Below are 18,358 nucleotides of genomic sequence, written 5' to 3' on the forward strand. Positions count from 1 at the left end.
AGCAGATTATTCCGCCCTATCTTGGAGATACTTGGATTACAATACCAGGTCTCGTGTAAATATTCGACCGTGATTAGAAATGGATAGGTAGGTAGGTAGGTATCAAAAAGACGAAGATTTTCGTTCATGACTCAGGTGGTTCATGTAGGTGACTACAAGAGTAGAGATTAATAAAGCCAAAGCACACTCATTCACAGCTCACGTCCCTTTAGGCAGTCACGGATTAACTTTGTCCTTACGGATAATTCAATTCCGAGATCCGAATCCAATAACGAGATCGTGAGTTGCCTATTAAGGTAACTTCGGCGAACACGCCGAATGTGGGTCCTCCGTGTCCCACCCCATGCCGATATTCAACCTACCGACTCCGAAGTCTTTTCGGACTCGAATCCGAAACTCTGGAAATGAAGTTACAATTACAAAACAACCGTAAATTCATTATTACTTCAGGTGAGATTCGTCTTCTTTATCACTCATGTAGCAGTTCAATGATTGTTTCATGTAGACGTCGAATTCATAGTCTTATTTAGCCAGTGCCCTCTGGTGCCGTAACCACGAAACCATTCCCATCCTTGACAAGCTCGAGTTTCTGATTTTCTAGCTCGTAAAATATTAGCCTGGCCCACGACAAATTGGCAAAAGCACTACATACCCTAGAATAAAACCCCAGCATATTGAGAACCTTTAATGGATTCGGTTGACGAGTCTCGCTGTAAAAATCGATTAGTTAAAAATATATACAATGAGTTTTCTTAATATTGGATGCTTACCACGAGATACAAATGCCTTGAAGGCTGCATCCAGACTGCTCTCAGGTCGATACGGATCGTTTTGTTCCTTCAGGTCTGATGAATCGCCTCTGAACCCATGCGGGTGTCGCCGGAAATGGGCGAGCAGTGCGTGCCAGGTTACGTGACGCGATTCGCAGTCTGGGCAAGCCCAGGTAATTCCATCTACCTTCAACGACGACTTCTGATAAGCAGACGTTGGTTTGTGGACTTTAGTTAGGTGAGATGAGATACAATGACTGTCGTTTGTCATTGCTGAACCACATTCACACATGAACCGACCATCCGTACCGACCCAGCCATCAGCAGCGGGGTGATTTGGGACCGCTTCCAGATCTACATCCGGAAGGGCAGTCTTGGTCTTCTGCCAATTTCGAAAAACCATATTGGCAGAATTGCTACTCGTTCGGTGCTTGAGAGGATGTGGAATGTATGATGTGATGTGTGTTATGTCGAGGTCAGTAGGTTGAAATGAAATTGGGAAAGAATGGTTGAGGGTACGGGGTTAAATAGTAAGTGGTACTAGTTTTTTGCGGGGTGTTAATCAGTAACATATGTAATGGCCAGATACATAGCTGCTTGTATTTTTAAATTCGACTGATTCTGGTTGGGATTTTAGGTACTTGCACTGGAGACCGAAAAATTGTTTAGTGTCAAGGAAGGAATGGAAACTACTTATTACTCAAAGTATAGGTACTTGTGATGTATGGGCCTACCAAGGTACCTAGGTAATTACTAAATTTACGGGGTTTAATGCCCAAGTGTATCCGCTCTGAGTAAAGTCTACGATGGCAGTCACACGCGGGTCCTTTTCTGGTTTCCAAAAAGGCGAGTAATACCTGAATAATAGCCTTATTTGGATAGAAGTGCTTGGATACTTCCTTGACTACCTAGGTACTTCCCTTAATTTATTTCCAATACATCACAACTGGTTACAGCTTAGCCTTATTAAACCAATAAAAAATACCTCATCTAGAGGATTTTATCTTTAAGATTCGATCTTTGATCATACTATCATAAGAATGATTCCATGTTTGATAATGTCTTTAGACTGCTTTACGAAGAAATCATTCTAGGCACAGTCCATTACATTTTATTTTTATTGGCTTCAAAATTAGATGGGAATGAAACTTTGAATCACTCGTTAATTTTTATACAGTTTGTGTTTAACGACATAAAAAGTAATATTCGTCGTAATCTTGTTGTGCGGATAACGTTAAACATCGTCATCTTTGTTACCAATTTTAATTGTGGTTGTTAATATAACATACATAACCTTAAGTCCTTCTCTACCTAACTACTATGTGCCAGGAGTCTTTTCTGTGTGAGGAGTAATTCGAGAGATGTTGTGGGTTCAGGATACGGTCTACTAAGGCTTTCAAGGTTTTGAGAGACCATGAAATGTCTTGTTGGTTGGTAGCCCTGGGACAGATGAGACAAGGGGCTTCATCCGCATGTATACCGTCCTTTATGAGCAAGAGTAGATTAATGTTGCTTGCACAACAACTTAGTTTTTTAGATGCCTTTTGATTTCACATGACGATACTACATACATAGGTACTCTATGGACATTTAATAAACCCATTCATTACCTAGACACATAAAACGTTTTATACCTGTTGGCTCTTAATATGCATGGACTTAATCCATTTTATATGCTGGGATGTATTCTAACTTACAATAGGAGAATGTTACTTCGAGTAATAAGAACGGCTACGTATAGTTCAAGCTACTAGTAATGCCTGGTAGTTATACTAAATTCAAAGAAATAATAGGTGTAAGTACATTATCATACTGTCCGTAGGTATTTTATTCCGAGTTTCATCCCAAGTTATGCAAACTTAGGCAAGTACCTACCTAGTAGCTACCTATGCTCCGTTTCATAATATTCAAACTCCAACAGCTCCTACTGAGGGTGATCGAAACAAACCACATTTTTCGTTTTTATGAGTCGGAACTTGTGACCGCTTCGAGTTGTGCTTATATAATACATTCTTTACCTAATCATTTTCGCTGACTCATCATCGTAGTGGGGTAATTTACCCCCCATATCCCACCTAACTCCGAATTTGAATGCATTGTGATATTTACCTAATTATTTCTTGCTTACCTAGTACACTTACGTTCATTTACCTGTTACCCTTTTATCTTCTTCCTATTTATATCCAATTTCCAACTTTACGGCGTCATCATTAAGTTTCGAGATGGCGTCGTCAGGTCCGTTTCCGCCAGAGATCATTCAAGGAATTGTCTATTATCTTAGTCATGACTGGATCAGCCTTAGCGGCGAGAATCCACCCCGACCCGGAGCCTTCAAAAGCTGGATGCGTATTCGCGGATGTTCGCGCTATGCCACTGTCAACAAGGCTTGGCAGGTTGCTATAGAGCGTGAGACTTTCGCCCAGCTCTCTCTCAATCTCGGACGACTAGCCGAGGCCGAAGCTATCTTGAACGGGGTCCCGCGACGCCAAAAGTACGTGCGTTCCATCCGACTCAATGTCGTACTGCCGCGTCCGGACCCCACACTGCCAAAACCACACCTCGAAACGGCCGAAGAGAGAAATCAGAAAAATCGCGCAGTTCAAGATACGTTCGAGGCCTTCTTATCGACCTTAAGCCATTGGACACCCGGGCCTCCGGTAAAACTTAGACTTGACGCATTTGCGCTGAACGACGATGGCCGTCGTGAGAAGCCCGAGCTACCATCATATCGGGCTGCCCACGAGCAGTATCACTTGCCACTAGAGCTAGAAGATCCTGAGCGCGTCTTACACCTTGGACCAGTGAATGTCATTACGGAGGTAGATACGGAGACGGACGAGCTAGAATCAAGACGTTTCTCCGGGGCAGCTATATGCACGTTGGTAGCGAGGCTACCGACGGCTAGGAAAGTTCACATCCTCTGGCATCATACTAAGGATAACCTCGAGGAGCGGAGCGGTAAGATCCCATGAGTTCACCATAGCAAATCACGTAAAATGTAACCCTATGTCTATCTGAGTATTATATGTCAGCGTAAATACGTCTCCCTATAGTTAGACGTATGCGTTGATAGATGTTTTACATCGACACGTTGCCACTTTTCTTCCTATCGAGTCGATTGCGCGCCAACCAAACCCTCGCTGATAATTCTCTACAGAGTTTAACCAAGCCCTGAATAATATCACGCATGCCATTGATAAGTTCAGTCTCGTCGGCTCTTATTTCTCAGAATTCAGCCAACCACCTGTACGACGGAATGATCAACGCGAGGCCAAACCAGATGAACTCTCTCGGTCTTTGAGGAAGATATCGCAACGTTCGCAGGTCTTTAACCTCTGCGATGTTGCCATAAGCGACGAAATATTCCTTCGGCATAACCTAGTCCCCAAAATGGCATCACCAGCACATTGGGCGCGGCTGAAGACCTTTTATATTCAATACCCGCTTATCACACCATCAGGCGAGTGGCTATTCTATCACAACCCTGGCGTTTCAAATAATCAGATGGGAAGCATTGTCCCATACCCTGCCCTCCAGCGCCGATATCTCGCCGCGGCGCGCGCAGCCCTCGAGATGCCCCTACTCGAAGATATGTCGCTCGATGCAAGTATTAATATCGAAAATGAGTGGCATAAGTTCTGCTATAGTTACAACAAAAAGAATAAATCTGTAAAGGCGATTTGGACCAGTAGCTCCGGGTTCGTGCCGGAGAACGAGGTGCTGGAAGCCTGGCGGGAGGTGCCACGGAAGCATTTGGACGGAAAGGAATTGGTGGTGGAGATCTTAGATGACGAGTGGGCCGTATGAGGGAGGTTAGGCCGTCTGTCATCGCGGTAGTCGAGGGCACCTAACTAACCGAACGATTCTTCTCCCTTTCCTAGTGGCTAGATAAAGACCCGGACAATAAATCCGTCCCTAAGCTCACCGGCACTGGCACCCTAGCAAATGTAACCCAGCTCCCACCACATATCCCATTCACCGCGATGCAACCTATCACCAGGGTTCTAAAAAAATACGATCGTATTGTACTACCATGGTAGTAATACGATACTACTTCGTAGTAGTTTGGATGACTAATACTACATCGTATCGTAGTAATATACTACCCTAAGCCTAATTAGGACAAATATCCACTTTTATGGCTGACAAAGCAAAAAATGGCTGAAAATATTGATTATAAAATTTTTTTGACCTTTTTTTTTATTTTTCAAAGTACGGCCCTACGCGAGCTACGGGGACTTCCAAAAACAAAAAAAAAGGTCAAAAAAATTTTTCCTCGCGGAAGGCGATATATGGGGGTTTGAAAGGAATAAGTATTTCAAAGGAAAAGGAAAAGGAAAGTCAGGTAAAAACAAAAGGTAATATCCGCCCGAAGGACTGGGAAAGTTTCCTTGCTATGAACAGCTTCTTCGAACTTGGTCCAGTTCTTAGATCAGTTCAAAAGGAGGTTCAAAAGTCAGTTAATCAGTTCGTAAATCAGTCCCTGATCTAGTCCCTGGATCAGTTCAAAAGGCCAGTACAACGATTAGTCAAATCAGTTCGTAGATCAGTTCAACAGTCAGTTCAACGATTAGTCAAATCAGTTCTTAGATCAGTTTGTATATCGGTCCCTGATCCAGTCCCTGGATCAGTTTAAAAGTCAGTTGAATAGTCAGTAAATCAGTCCCTAATCCAGGAGCTAGATCAGTTCGATAGTCAGGAATTCAGTCCCGGGTCCAGGGACTGAATCAGTAATTCCATCAGTTCAACAGCTAATCAACCAGTCTGTAAATCGGTCCCTAGTTCAGTCCTTGTATCAGATATTCGATCAGTTGAATTAGCAGTTAAATAGTCAGTCAATCAGTCCCTGATCAGTTCGAAAGTCAGTTCAGCAGTCAGGAAATTAGTCCCTGGATCAGTTGTTCGATCAGTTCAACAGTCAGTAGATTAGTCAGCAAATCAGGCGAAAAGTCAGTTCAGTTCCCAGATCAGTTCAACGGTCAGTAGATCAGTCAGTAAATTAGTCTGGTCAGTCCCGAGATCAGTTCAAAGGTCAGTTCAATAGTCAGATCAGTCCTTAGATCAGTTCGTAAATCAGTCCTGGATCCAGTCCCTGGATCAGTCGTTCGATCAGTTCAACGGCCAGTTCAACATTCAGTCAAATAGTCAGTAAATCAGTCCCTGGTCCAGTCCCCAGATGCAATCAGTACACAGCTAATAAATCAGTCGCCGGACTGATTAAATAGTCGATCGAATAATCGATTGAATAGTCAGTTGAATAGTCAGTTGAATAGTCAGTTGAAAAGTCGGTTCAAAAGTAGGTTGAAAAAGTAGGTAGGTAGGTAGGTAAATCAGTTCAATTGGAAGATCAGTCGAATCGAAGCTGATGTAATCAATTGAAGGGGATGCACCCAATTAGAGACGTGGATGAATTTAAGGTTTTGCCAAGGCTTGGCAGCGCGCTAGAGAAGATTTGAGCCAATTAAGTATGTCAAAATCTCTTATCAATTACTTATCAATTACTTACGTAATACTTCGTATTTTTCGCGTAATTACAGGGGGGGTTTTATGAGTAATAAGAAAAGTTTGAGCGTAATAATGTCCTTCGGACGGATAAGCATAAAAACCATTATTTCTAAAATTTTACTTTTTTGATTATGTAATGATTAATTACTTAATATTTTTGATGTGTTATCTTCAAAAATGGCACGTGACGCTTTCGCTTTACCCTTTATAGCTTAGATTACAGGCGCTAACCCAGATTAAGCTAAGGGTAGTATTCAGCAGTAATACTAGTATTAATACTACTACTACTTCGTATCGTATCGTATTCCCCACAATACTACTTCGTATCGTATTTTGAATACCCTGCCTATCACCCCTACACATGGAACATTGAGCGCCTGTGGTAGCGATTTGTTGACCGTGGGGAATCTCCCAAATCTGGTCTATGGAAACGCTTTGCGAAAACAATGGTGGTATTATTGAAAACCTCTAACTTCCAACTACACAAGTATCACCTATTTCTTGTGCTAAATCTTAGGTTAACCAATATGTGTAAGTAATGCCTAGAATGCCATCGATATCTGAGCTAGAAAGGTGAATAGACGCTGTGCCTACCCCGGAGCATTTCCAGCTACGAGTTGCAATAAAAATTTTTAGGGATGTCGTATACGCTAGAGCCACTATCGCGGTTAACTAAAATTACGAAAACGACCTACCTACCTAGTACTTAGGTAGATGCTGAGTTTTACTAGGTTTAGCGCGTTTTGAGCGGGGTTCCTAGGGATAATTCTAGGCAATTAATAGCCCTGGGGTAGGCCATTTTAGGGGGTCCTGCGGGGTTAAGTTAGCGCTAAGCCGGCAGTCTTACAAGCTTTCCACCCCTCATTCACGACGTGACAATAACCTTGGAAATATTGCCTGATACATATATGGATTATACAAAATATGATTAATTCTTATAAGGTTGATATAATAAACAATTATTTAAAAGGTTTGTCTAAAGCGACCAAGAAATATTGTATTGTATTAGGTTATATAAATTCTCAATCCTCTTAATAGAAGAAGTGAATAATTAGCTTGAAACATTACTTAGTACTTAGTAAGCATTCCCCGTATCCTTCATCCCCTTAACATCGTCATACTCATCGCCGTCATCTAACTCAATTTAGTAGTAAATAGGGTTCTCAGGGTCCGTAAGATCGTATACGACGGAGGAGTGAGGTTTAGCCCCACCACGATTAGCGAACTCGCGCTGGAAGTCGATGGTGCGGTTGAAGCTCAGCGACCCGTCGTCGAGAATATCGATGTACAGGGCCTTGAAGTCGGCGGGGGTGTTGATGAGCCCAATGTCGCCCGTCTGCACGAAGTAATCGGTTACTATAATGTGCTTCTGGTCAGGCGTGATCTTGATGTAATGAGGGCCGATAGTGGGCTGGTCCTCGTCAGGGTTGTCTAGGCGCTTGACGTTGTCCAGGTCGGAGATGTCGAGGGCTGCGATGTGGTCTGCTGTTGTAAGTGTGAAGTAGGCGAATTTTCCATCAGATGAGATATCAGAGCTACGGAGGCAGAAGGTTAGTCGTGCCTAGGTACGAAGTAGACTATGCGGGGGGTAAAAAGGTATGGTGTGATAGAAAGGCAAGACATACTAGATGGCAGTGGTATCGCGAGCCTTGGGACCCAAGTCAAAAAGAAGCTTAGCTACGCCTTGCTTGCCGTTGCTATCCTTGCGGTGGGGATAGATGATCCAGACTTGGCCCAAGTGGACTGCGGTTGCAAGCGCAGCCCCTTCGGAGTTACCAGGGATGAACTTGACGTCCTGGATGCCGCCGCCCTGCAATAACCGTTAATAAAACCCCTCACATCATATTCTTCTTTGTATGCACGTACATTAGGAATTTCAATTGTGCTGATGATTTCGCGGGTAGGAAGATCCCACAGTCTTAGCGTGTTGGCCCTCTGAATGCCCAAGCTCGGTTTTAGGATGCTTAGGGGTACAATGAAATCAGAAGTCAAAATGACGTTCCTGTCGAAGTCGACGGACAGACCGTGAGGGGAAAACTGTTCCCCTAGAATGTTTAGAGTGCCTTCTACACTTTCCGGCCACTCGTGAATGATGTTAAAATCGGCATCGGTTTCAACAAGGCGACCAGGGGAGGTGCCCAAAGCAGCTAGGATTCATGTTAGTAGGTAGATATAGAGATGGTTAGGCTCCACAAAGAGGACATATATACTTACAGCCCATGTATGTAATGAAGAAACCTCTATCGTATGGTCAGTAATACTCCTTTTGAAGAGATAATCAAGAGAACTTACCCATCAGGTTTTGCGCGAATCTCGTCTACGATAGACGAGAGAATGCCACGGTTACTCTTCTTGAAGGTTGGCTGATACGGGTCAGACACGTCAAAGTAAAATGCCGTGTCTTGCGTCTTCAAAAGTGAGAGCAGTCCACCACCAATGAGGGTCTTCCCATCATGGGATGGTCCAAGATGGTGAGGACTATTGCCACTTGAGGGAACATCTGTGACATATATGAGAGTCCCAAAGGTATCCTATCAGTAGTTCGTTAGTTATGAAGAAGTAGATCATCATTACTGCATCGTATCACTCCTATGTAAGGTGATGCTCATCTCATGATAGAGTATCACTAGGTATCATTGAGTGATATATGTATAGGTATGAACTTACATCATCAAGGCTGTAGGTTGCCAGGAAATCTGTAGAGTGTCAGAATGATTCAATGTTCTGTCATTACGCAACGATTTACTGACCTTTATGCTGGTTGTCACCTGCAGCGGTCCAGAAATAACCTATTTTCTTAGGTTTAATGCTGCTTCCCACCCATGGGGGGCTATCTAATGCTGGAGTTGGAACCTGGAGGATAGGAAGAGGTGGAGCAATTTGATTCAGGGCCTCTGTAACACCAGGAATGGAAGGAATCAGGGGAGGTAATGACAAGGCCGATACTGATGAAGTTAAGAGCGATGCTCCTAGTAGTAGGGTTGCAGATGAAGACATCTTGAAGGAAATCGACTGCCTAGTACGGTTAGAGTAGAGATATTTTGAGGCTGTTGATTGAAACTGATGATGAATATGAGCAAGTAAGAGCAAATTACGTGCCTTTATATATTTGAGATCATCGCAGAGTCGACTGACGCCAAGGCTTCTTTTCTCTCTCCGTGAATCATTACAACCACCTACCCGAGACTCTCGCCATGAACGATGTCTTCACATATTGTGCACGATCCCGCGATATGTTGATCCAAATTTCACTTAAATGTTGTCATGATATGACGGAATAGCATCATGAGGGCCTCGATCGCAATCCGATTCCAACATCAAGTACGAACATCTAGTGCTATTGGACGATATGATGTCAATGAAGTCATCTTGTGAGGTCAAATTTGTGCTTACCTAGATGGGTGGTCACGCAAGAGCAAAGTGCTGAATATGTGTTGAACTATATCTGTTTGCAGGTCCGATCAGCGTCTTTAATACTATTTCGTACAATACTAGACCTTGGATATAGCAATAGTCTATTTCAACAACCTTGAAGGTCAACGAACATGGATGTATGTTGGTATAAGCTGAAGACTGCACGATCCAATGTTATGGTTCTTGGTAAAGCCCTAATCCACGTTGGGATAAGCTAAATCTCCTAATAATCTACGCTGTAACCCCCGCGCTAACAGGGTCCTTAGGGCTAGCATTTAGATAGTCGGCATATGCCATAGTGGGGTAAGATGGGGTGCTACAGCGTACAGCCGTGGTAGTGGTAAACGCTTTAACGCTTAAATTAACCTACAGCTACAGGTATTATCCACTAACCAGAGAACATCGATCAATTGCTTTACAGGTACCGTAATGGGAAGTCCATCCCACTTATGAGAATAATTCTAAATAGGCTCAAAGTGTTACATGCATAGGAATGATTTAATTGGAAGCAATGATTCATAGCTGATATAATTGTTCTATTAGGTACCTAGGTACCTTCTATGATTAGCAACCCTAGAACTTTCCCATCTCCTTATTTATTACCCACTCTACCACATCCTTTAGGCCCCTTTTCATCCCAAAGTAGTGTTTGAGAAACTAAATCGATTTAAAACCCCTCAATCATGCTGGTTGCTCGTGCGAGAACATGGCCATCTTGACGTAGCTAAAAACGTCTTGCGCATTTCGTCGACTTTATTAAAACGGAGAGTGCCTCAATCTAATTGACATAGTTAGGAGAATTCTGGTTGTTTTATTTCTCATTGTTAAGGGGATTGTTGTCTGAGACTTGAGATGAAGCGGTGGGTATCTGGATAGGGGTTATATTTTCTGAGACCACCCCATCACCCGCATTGATGGCGTCCTCGTCCAAGATATGATCCCGTGTCGATGGCAGGGCGTTTCCTCCAGTTTCGGATTCAATAATTTCGTTACTAGCTCCTAGTGTATGTGCCTCATTGGGGTCCGGTACTTGTTGTGGTGTCTCAACGGGTTCGTGAGCTTGGTCCGCAGTATCATCTGATCCTTGAACTTCATCCAAAGTATCGTTAGAATCTTGGGTTACATCTGAACCATGTGATTCACGATGTGCATCTTCATGTGCCGAACTGAGAGCCGGATGCTTCGGGTCTGCAAGGTCTAGGGAGCCTAGTAACTCGCCCGCCTTTGTGACAGGAATAGAATCTAAACAATTCGACCAAGTACCCATGCCGATCTCTTCATGTGCGAGTCTCTGGAGTTGTAGCGTCCCGTTTGTAGTCCATTCTACGTAGGAATACTTGTTATACCCTTTCTTCTTGTATAGAATCGAGTATATGGGTTCTAGGAGATATGAGATCAATGTTAAAAGTAAGCCTAGGACGAGGGTGAAAAAAAGCCCAAATAGACTAAACGACCCATATGCTGTACTTCGAATTTTCTAATAATGATTGTTGATAAGCGTTAGTATATAACTATATATTTCTTTAATTGAATGAAGACCACCGGGAAAAGAGTAGATAGATAAATACCTGGCTATTACATATTTTTTGCGAATACGGCGTGTCATAGTCTGCGTAAAGCCGTAGAACGGTAGGATCAGTTGGACCAAATGCCGTATTAACATATAAAGCTTGAGCTGATGCCATTGATATGTTAAATAAATTCATCACGTCGTATTTCCATTGATCCGGTGCTAATGGTCCTTGGTAACCATTATACAGTTTCCGATAAGAAGTAAGTCCTTTTGATCCTAGTTGCTCTAAAGCCCCTACGATCACATAGTCGGTATTTATTACAGGATTGAGAAAATATTGGAAAAGAGTTCCCAGTTCTGTCTCGAAGACGCGATCCACGATATTATCAAAGCTAGTCTCGAAGAAGGGGGCAGCACTCATAATTGCGTCCCGTATGCTTGCCAATGAGCCGCACTGTCGACCGCCTTTCGCATCCGGCCTGCAGAACTGATATTGGTCAACACAACCCATTACAGATGCCGGTTCCGAGGGCAAATAAGCCGGAAATGAGTCTGCGTTGGTGGCTTCCGCGTATGAGATTGAAGTTGGAGTTTTTGACACGCGGTACCATTCATCAGTTGACGGCTCGACATATATAACCCCATTTCCAGACAGGAAAATCAGACTCAAGTCGGCGTCGTTTCTAGTAAGCGAGTTAATGGGCATAAAAGAGGAACCGGCTGGATCATAGCTCCCGTTTTGAACCGTAGCTGAAAAAACCCTAGACATTTCAACTTCAGTAAGTAAAGGATGAAAACAGGTTTTCCCCCTAATATGAGGTAGGTAGGTAGGTATTCATGAGAAGGGAAATACTAAACAACATACTCTACACGGTAATCTGCGTATGATACTAGATCGTCGGTAGACATCATAGATGCGTACTGTTCTTTTATTGATTTGGCCCTGTAGATAAAGTCTTTCACTCCGTCTGGTTGGGTGACGTTTCCATAATGATATAAGGTAAAGTTACCATCAGACATAACTGCCTGAGTTGTGTATCGCTCTGTTACAAGGGGCGCACAATGAGTAACATGTCTCCACTGGACTCTTCGATCAGTAGGTAAATTGATACCTAGATGGGCGTGAGTGTCGATGTAACCCGTGTCGAGGCGCAGGTTGGCGGAGCCGTTCCGGCATATAGACTTATCAAAAGGGCATGACGCGTTTAGATCATTTTCCATAGGGAGCTTTTTCGTAATAAAACGATTGCAGTCAAGATACCCTGCCGCCGCATCAGTTGAATAACACTGTTGGGCGTAGTTGGCGGCGTTGTTAGACTTCTCGGCCCTATAGGCCTTAGCAGTAAAGGTCATGTCTAAATCTTCAAACATATAGGAAGAATTGATATATCCGCAATTGGTCCCTTTCAGTAATACTTCACTCCCAACAGCGGTCGAAATTTGTGACGAGAAACCTCCGGCAACCGTAAAAGTGGATACACAAAGAGTAGCAACGAGAATAGTCAGTACCGGGCGGAGGCGTCTTTTCGCAAAATTTCCAGACCACAAGAGTTTAAGTAGTAAATAAAGAGCATTTTCGGGTGAGGATGAGTTACGTAATATTGCCTGTTGTTGATGATAGACGACATCCTGAGGAGTAGATTTCGAATAGGCTCGGTGTAGGAAGAAGCAAATAATTTTCCACACGCGAGTTGCGACGAAAGAAATCAACACAGCCGTGAATGCGATTAGTAGATCGGCATCTCGTCGGGTAAGAGTCAGCGTAGAACCCATGATCTGCCCACGAGACCAATTAATCCAAGTTCCGACGTAAATCGAGTATTGGTCACTCCGATCAGAATCCATACTGGCCGAGGAGCTCATGGTGATTGATTCTTGTGGACAAATAAACGATAGGTATGGAAGTGAAGTTTTTGATCTAACTCCATAAGATACAGTCGACAACAATCTGATCGTGGAAATGGTACTTTTTATAGTATGTTGCTGTCGGTGAAGGTTGTCTTTTGGACCCCTTTCGCCAAGGCTAGAATTACATTTCTGAACGGCTGACTGTGTAGCCCCCATACAAACGGTGCCATCAAATTATATTGTCAATAGATAGTTCGTTGCAGTCTGTCGTATTATCCTTTAATCGAGGTAAAATCTTGTTCAGGGTCGGTCAATACCCGGCTCTATTTTAGAGTTGGTAAATTATTGCGACGTCCTCTGAAATTGCCATCCGTGGTGAGGATATTGCGGCTGCCACTGTTGACACCCGACATACGAGCCTAGATTGAGTGATCGAGGACCTTCCATAGATGCAAGGCAAATAAAATCATGTTAAGAGCCTCGTACTACTGTCACCCTGAACGCTTTGTACTTACCTAGAACGGGCCTTCACTCTGTATATTTACAGAGATGTGCTATATCTTGGTTAATCTGAAGCTAGGGGTTCTGGCGGCGGGAAATTGAACCATAACCTAGAAACCGTCAGATGTTCAACCCAGGACATAGGATAGTGGCATTCGCACTATACATACAGCATATTCCCCGCTAAAGCTCCCTATAAGAATAAGGGACTTAGCGCTGTTTAGCGCTCATATTATAGCGCTGGAGGTTATCAGGGCGAGCGATTGCGGCGAGTCATTTCGACAGCCTAGAGGCGACCTAGAACTTATTGAAATCACTGGCATTCTCTTAGCTCCACTGTCTCCAACAACATAGCTCGCAGCTCGACAACAGCTTGAAATAAAACCATGTAACCAAACTAAGATATTTCATATACCAAAACTTCGCTTTAGAAAACGTTCCTTGACAAGCAATTGAATACGATAATTTATAATACCTAGTAAGTAATATAGGTACCTAGGTAGTATTATCCATTAATTAGAATTTGAAGCTGTTGTTGAAAAGAGATTGAAAAGAGATGCACAGCTTTAAGTCCTTTATTTTTATAAGGGACGTTAGCGGGAAAGGTAGGGAGCATATAATGTCCAAAATGCCAACTAATTGTGCCCTAAGCCATAAAGCCCTTGATGTTGATTTTTAGGCGGTTTGGCGATTTTAGGCATTTCGCGCACCGGTTTAGACCCCACACCCACCACCCCACTCGCTGTAACGGGCCTTGATACGCCGGCTTTATAGGGGGTAGATACCTAGTACGTAGATGACCCCGCCGAGAAGTTCAAAAAGAAAACCAAGCGTTTATTAGGCTTCGTTTACAATGCTCTCTACTAGTAAAGCTAGTAGTTATCTACCTACGGCGAAGTCGGTCCGCCTTTGCTGAAGACGTAGTGAGCGAGAGGGGGCCGCATATTCAGAGTCATTGGAGGCCTTGCAATTATTCTAGGCAAGTCATACATACCTCCAATATGAGCCCAATAAACCTACCCAGACAGATACCAGCGAGTATTTATAGTAAATTGCAAACCCGACGTTCCATTGACCAACAAATGTCTATATGATACTTGCCCAGTATCCTAATACCCCCAGTAGTATAATTGATTTGCTCTTGGCGCAACTATAATTATGGAAGCGAGTCAGATCACGCCGGGCTGTTACTACCACACTGCCGCGGAATGGGATCAAAACCTCATCTCGACCCGCGACTTCTTCTCAAACTGTCTGAGTCATCTCGGTTCTCCCGATACTCGCGTGCGACATCCAGAAGATGTAGAGTCGGTGAACCAACAACTAGACCGCATGTTCTGGAAGGGCAAGTTTGGACCCGTGGCTGCTGCGATTAAGTTATGTGAATACGACGACTTGGCAGAGTCAATTGATGGTGTGTTGCCGTATCTCATAGATACGATAGTCGTCCCTCACAGCCTAACTCTCTAACTCCGGGTGTAGTGGAAAGATTGGTGCCCCTATTCATGGAATGCACGTTCGTATCTCAGAGCATCGAGGCTATTGAAACACTTGACGACCAGAATGTCTTAGCATCCCCCTTTTTCCGCCAGGCTTTCATCGTAACCGCTCTTCAGACTGGTAACGAGTCGCTCATCCGAGACCTCGTCAACCACGCCCCGGTAGCCCCACCACCTCCAGAGACCTGCATGTTCAAGATGCAGCGCGCGTCTCTTGAAGATGCAGAGGGTATATCCGCCGGTACATGGGCTGCTCTCATAAAGACAAGGTGGGCGCTACCAACGCGGAGACACAGTCTCTGGGCCGCAGGGAGTTCTAACGGAGCAGACGGCGTCGCATTACTAAACGCCGTCGTCGCGGCTGGGTGGGACATGCACGCCAACCCCATAAGCAAAAAGACCGTCCCGGCCATGGCACTTACACACGGCGAACCAGAGGTACTAGAATACCTCTTCGATCTCTATTCCGTCGTTCCGACCGACGACATGCTCATCCAAGCCGTAGAATTGAGGAAGACGGGCGGCGTAGGGAATCTGAGGTTGTTGCTAGATAAGTATCACTTGGATGTGAATTACGTGCGTCAGGGATTCGGGCTTGGTGATAGGCCGCCTCCCATTACCGATCCGAGAGAGAGGGCTGAGTGGGAGTGGGCGAGAAGACAGGCTGGTTCGAAGAGAAAGCCGAAGACGGCTTTGGAGGCGGCGGAAATCAGGGGAGACACTGAGGCGTATGAGTTCTTGCTTGCAAGAGGCGCGTCTAGAACCGCGGGTTATGATGAGTGATGATGTGCACGGCTTTTACTTGATGTTGCCGTCAATTTTACCGGGTTCTATGCTCGGGACCTGGCCGTCAGGGCGGACTGGTCTGAGTGTGGTCTTCGTCGGATACTACTAGGTACCTAGGTGAAATTCACCGGGATGACTAAGTATTTGACAAAGACTACCTACTTTGTTCTAACATCATTGATGTCACCCCAAGCGCAGTTGCATCGTCAAGCTAATGTGCCCAGTTTTTTCTCGTCACTCAACTGAATCTACCCCTGACGACGTAATGATTTCTCAGCATGCCGCAAGGAAGCCTCGCGATTGCGAAAGTGGTCACCAGAAAAAAATTAGAATTGTGATGATCGCAAATAGTTCGAGGTTCTATTCTTTCGCGCGTCGAGCTAGGCATGCAACTATAACGCATGGTTTATTTCGCATTATCAATGTTTGCCAAGAGATGACGTTATTTTAATATGGATGGTGTTTTCTAGGATCGCGGCTGATTATAGGCCCCCGCACATGGCATTTAGCAACATCGCACGGAGATCTCATCGAGTTCATGAGCATGTCCGGGGTTGACCCTGCTTGGCGTCGTGATGTTTGTGCGTGGGGTGTTTTCGCGATGCGAGCATGGACCGTCCTCATGGCCAGCAAGGAGTAGCGAGAGTAACCAAAAATCCTGCATATTGCAGTCTGCATCACACGGGATATATAACATCGAAAATGCGTATAAATAGTTTCTCATTTCCGCCGAGTGTTGCTTCAAGCTTAATGCGTCCATCATTGCTTTCATTGCCAGTGTCATAGGCTGATCGTCGAAATGCGAGCTTCCCAGATCTCTTCCTTGCTTCTCGCCGCCACTGGTGCTAGTGGCGCTGTCTTAGAGCGCCAAAATGGAGGCGGTTTTGAAGATGGTCAACCAATTGATGGCAATGGCAAAGGCGCTCCAATCTTAGGTACGTTTTTCGGTTGTTCTCGTCTTTGATCAGATCGTTAATTACGAATAGGCGGCACGAACCATGCCCTTGATCTTCAAAACCCAGACAATCTAGGTCAACAGAGCACCGACAGTGGCGTTGTGCCTAACGTCAAGTGGAGTTTCTCGGATTCCAAGACCAGAATCTTGAAAGGGGGTTGGGTTCGAGAACAAGTAGTCACGGACTTGCCCACAAGCAAGGAGATTTCGGGCGCTCAGCAGCATTTGACCAAGGGCTCTATCCGAGAGCTTCACTGGCATCGGGTGGTATGTAGAAAGCACCTTTGATATACTTCGTTCCATCACTAATTGAAGATTACTAGGCCGAGTGGGGATATGTGTATGCTGGATCGATTTCGGTTTCTGGCGTTGACCAAAATGGCCAATTTCAAGTTGCGACGCTTGAAGAAGGGGACATTTGGTACTTTCCTAAAGGTTTGGCGCACACTGTCCAAGGCCTTGATGACGAGAATGAGTTTCTTCTCATATTTGACGACGGCAATTTTGATGCTGTTGGGTAAGTCATTGACCTCGATGGCCCATTGAGAGAGCGATATTCATTAAATTCATTCTAGGACCACGTTCAATGTAGACGATTGGATCACTCATACTCCTAAGTCCATTCTGGCCAAGAACTTTGGTCTTTCCGAGGACGTCTTCGGTTCAGTTCCGTCGCCAAACCCGTATATTACAAACGGAACTGTCGATCATCACAATGTGACGGGTGGTAATGGCGAGCTTACTGGCAACGCTTCTTTCGCATATTTCGCAAAAGATCATCCGCTTGAGAAGGTTCCGGGCGGCGGCGGCACGCTTCGCATCGTTGATTCAAAGACTTTCCCCATCGCGACAACAATAGCAGCTACTGTGGTCACCCTTGAACCCAGAGGCCTCAGGGAACTACACTGGCATCCGAATGTAAGAATTATCGTTCTGAGTCCTCTAAGTAGATATTAATGCTAACAATATAACAGGCGGAAGAGTGGCTCTACTTCCACAAAGGCCAGGGACGTGCGACTGTATTTCTTGGCAGTTCTGCTGCTCGAACTTTTGATTTCCGTGCGGGAGACACGGGTGTATTCCCTGACAACAGCGGTAAGTTGCAATCTCATGGCGTCATGGCTTACATGAACTAATCAAACAAGGCCATTATATTGAGAATACGTCTGACACCGAAGACTTGGTCTGGATTGAGATTTATAAGAGCGACCGAGTCGAAGACATCTCCCTGACGCAGTGGCTCGCTTTGACACCAGCAGGTATCGTCGCTACTACTCTGAAGATTCCGGTTGATGTCGCAGAAAACTTGCAGAAGGAGAAGCAACTCCTCATCAAGAATAGGTAAAATTCTGCATGTCTCATAGCCTCCAGGTGGTGCAGGGAAGGTTGGTGATGGCGCGGAGATATTATTGCCTTATTCGTGTTAGGTTACCTACCTGCATTTAATTATAATATATTTAATTTCTAATCAGTACAGTATCTTACTTTCGTCCAACACAGTTATCATTGCCAGTATCCTATTCGCGAACTCTCGTGTCCGTGTCCTAAATGCGACCAACATGCAGTG

At 44.5% G+C, this 18,358-nt stretch overlaps 6 protein-coding genes across 6 annotated transcripts; 3 read left to right on the top strand and 3 right to left on the bottom strand.

Annotated features, from left to right (window-relative positions):
• Positions 1-526: 526 nt before the first annotated feature.
• GGS22DRAFT_185153 (uncharacterized protein) lies at positions 527-1,173 on the bottom strand (the record flags this gene model as incomplete). The annotated part of the gene is made up of 2 exons (XM_047964276.1): positions 527-597; positions 771-1,173. 2 exons carry the CDS (start codon positions 1,171-1,173, stop codon positions 527-529), a joined length of 474 nt encoding a protein of 157 aa, XP_047821608.1.
• Positions 1,174-2,878: 1,705 nt separating this feature from the next.
• Positions 2,879-4,894, top strand: GGS22DRAFT_154258 (uncharacterized protein). The gene is made up of 2 exons (XM_047960005.1): positions 2,879-3,728; positions 3,928-4,894. The coding sequence occupies exons 1-2, from the start codon at positions 2,993-2,995 to the stop codon at positions 4,575-4,577; spliced, it is 1,386 nt and encodes a 461-aa protein (XP_047821609.1). The 5' UTR covers positions 2,879-2,992; the 3' UTR covers positions 4,578-4,894.
• A 2,424-nt stretch (positions 4,895-7,318) lies between these two features.
• Positions 7,319-9,852, bottom strand: GGS22DRAFT_154259 (uncharacterized protein). Its single transcript, XM_047960006.1, has 10 exons — positions 9,669-9,852; positions 9,375-9,612; positions 9,026-9,291; positions 8,943-8,971; positions 8,568-8,806; positions 8,490-8,515; positions 8,142-8,422; positions 7,901-8,085; positions 7,424-7,810; positions 7,319-7,353 (listed from the first exon to the last, which is right to left on the bottom strand). Exons 3-10 carry the CDS (start codon positions 9,270-9,272, stop codon positions 7,344-7,346), a joined length of 1,404 nt encoding a protein of 467 aa, XP_047821610.1. The 5' UTR covers positions 9,273-9,291; positions 9,375-9,612; positions 9,669-9,852; the 3' UTR covers positions 7,319-7,343.
• A 449-nt stretch (positions 9,853-10,301) lies between these two features.
• GGS22DRAFT_197728 (uncharacterized protein) lies at positions 10,302-13,152 on the bottom strand. The gene is made up of 3 exons (XM_047966025.1): positions 12,068-13,152; positions 11,258-11,885; positions 10,302-11,166 (listed from the first exon to the last, which is right to left on the bottom strand). The coding sequence occupies exons 1-3, from the start codon at positions 13,063-13,065 to the stop codon at positions 10,501-10,503; spliced, it is 2,292 nt and encodes a 763-aa protein (XP_047821611.1). The 5' UTR covers positions 13,066-13,152; the 3' UTR covers positions 10,302-10,500.
• A 1,557-nt stretch (positions 13,153-14,709) lies between these two features.
• Positions 14,710-15,833, top strand: GGS22DRAFT_185157 (uncharacterized protein; the record flags this gene model as incomplete). Its single annotated transcript, XM_047964277.1, has 2 exons — positions 14,710-14,965; positions 15,034-15,833. 2 exons carry the CDS (start codon positions 14,710-14,712, stop codon positions 15,831-15,833), a joined length of 1,056 nt encoding a protein of 351 aa, XP_047821612.1.
• A 481-nt stretch (positions 15,834-16,314) lies between these two features.
• On the top strand, positions 16,315-18,136 carry GGS22DRAFT_197730 (putative oxalate decarboxylase oxdC; the record flags this gene model as incomplete). Its single annotated transcript, XM_047966026.1, has 6 exons — positions 16,315-16,771; positions 16,823-17,058; positions 17,115-17,308; positions 17,367-17,709; positions 17,766-17,886; positions 17,937-18,136. The coding sequence occupies exons 1-6, from the start codon at positions 16,636-16,638 to the stop codon at positions 18,134-18,136; spliced, it is 1,230 nt and encodes a 409-aa protein (XP_047821613.1). The 5' UTR covers positions 16,315-16,635.
• Between the last annotated feature and the right edge of the window lie 222 nt (positions 18,137-18,358).

The sequence above is a fragment of the Annulohypoxylon maeteangense genome (assembly GCF_022496945.1).
Source record: "Annulohypoxylon maeteangense strain CBS 123835 unplaced genomic scaffold GGS22scaffold_3, whole genome shotgun sequence".
Lineage (NCBI taxonomy): Eukaryota > Fungi > Ascomycota > Sordariomycetes > Xylariales > Hypoxylaceae > Annulohypoxylon > Annulohypoxylon maeteangense.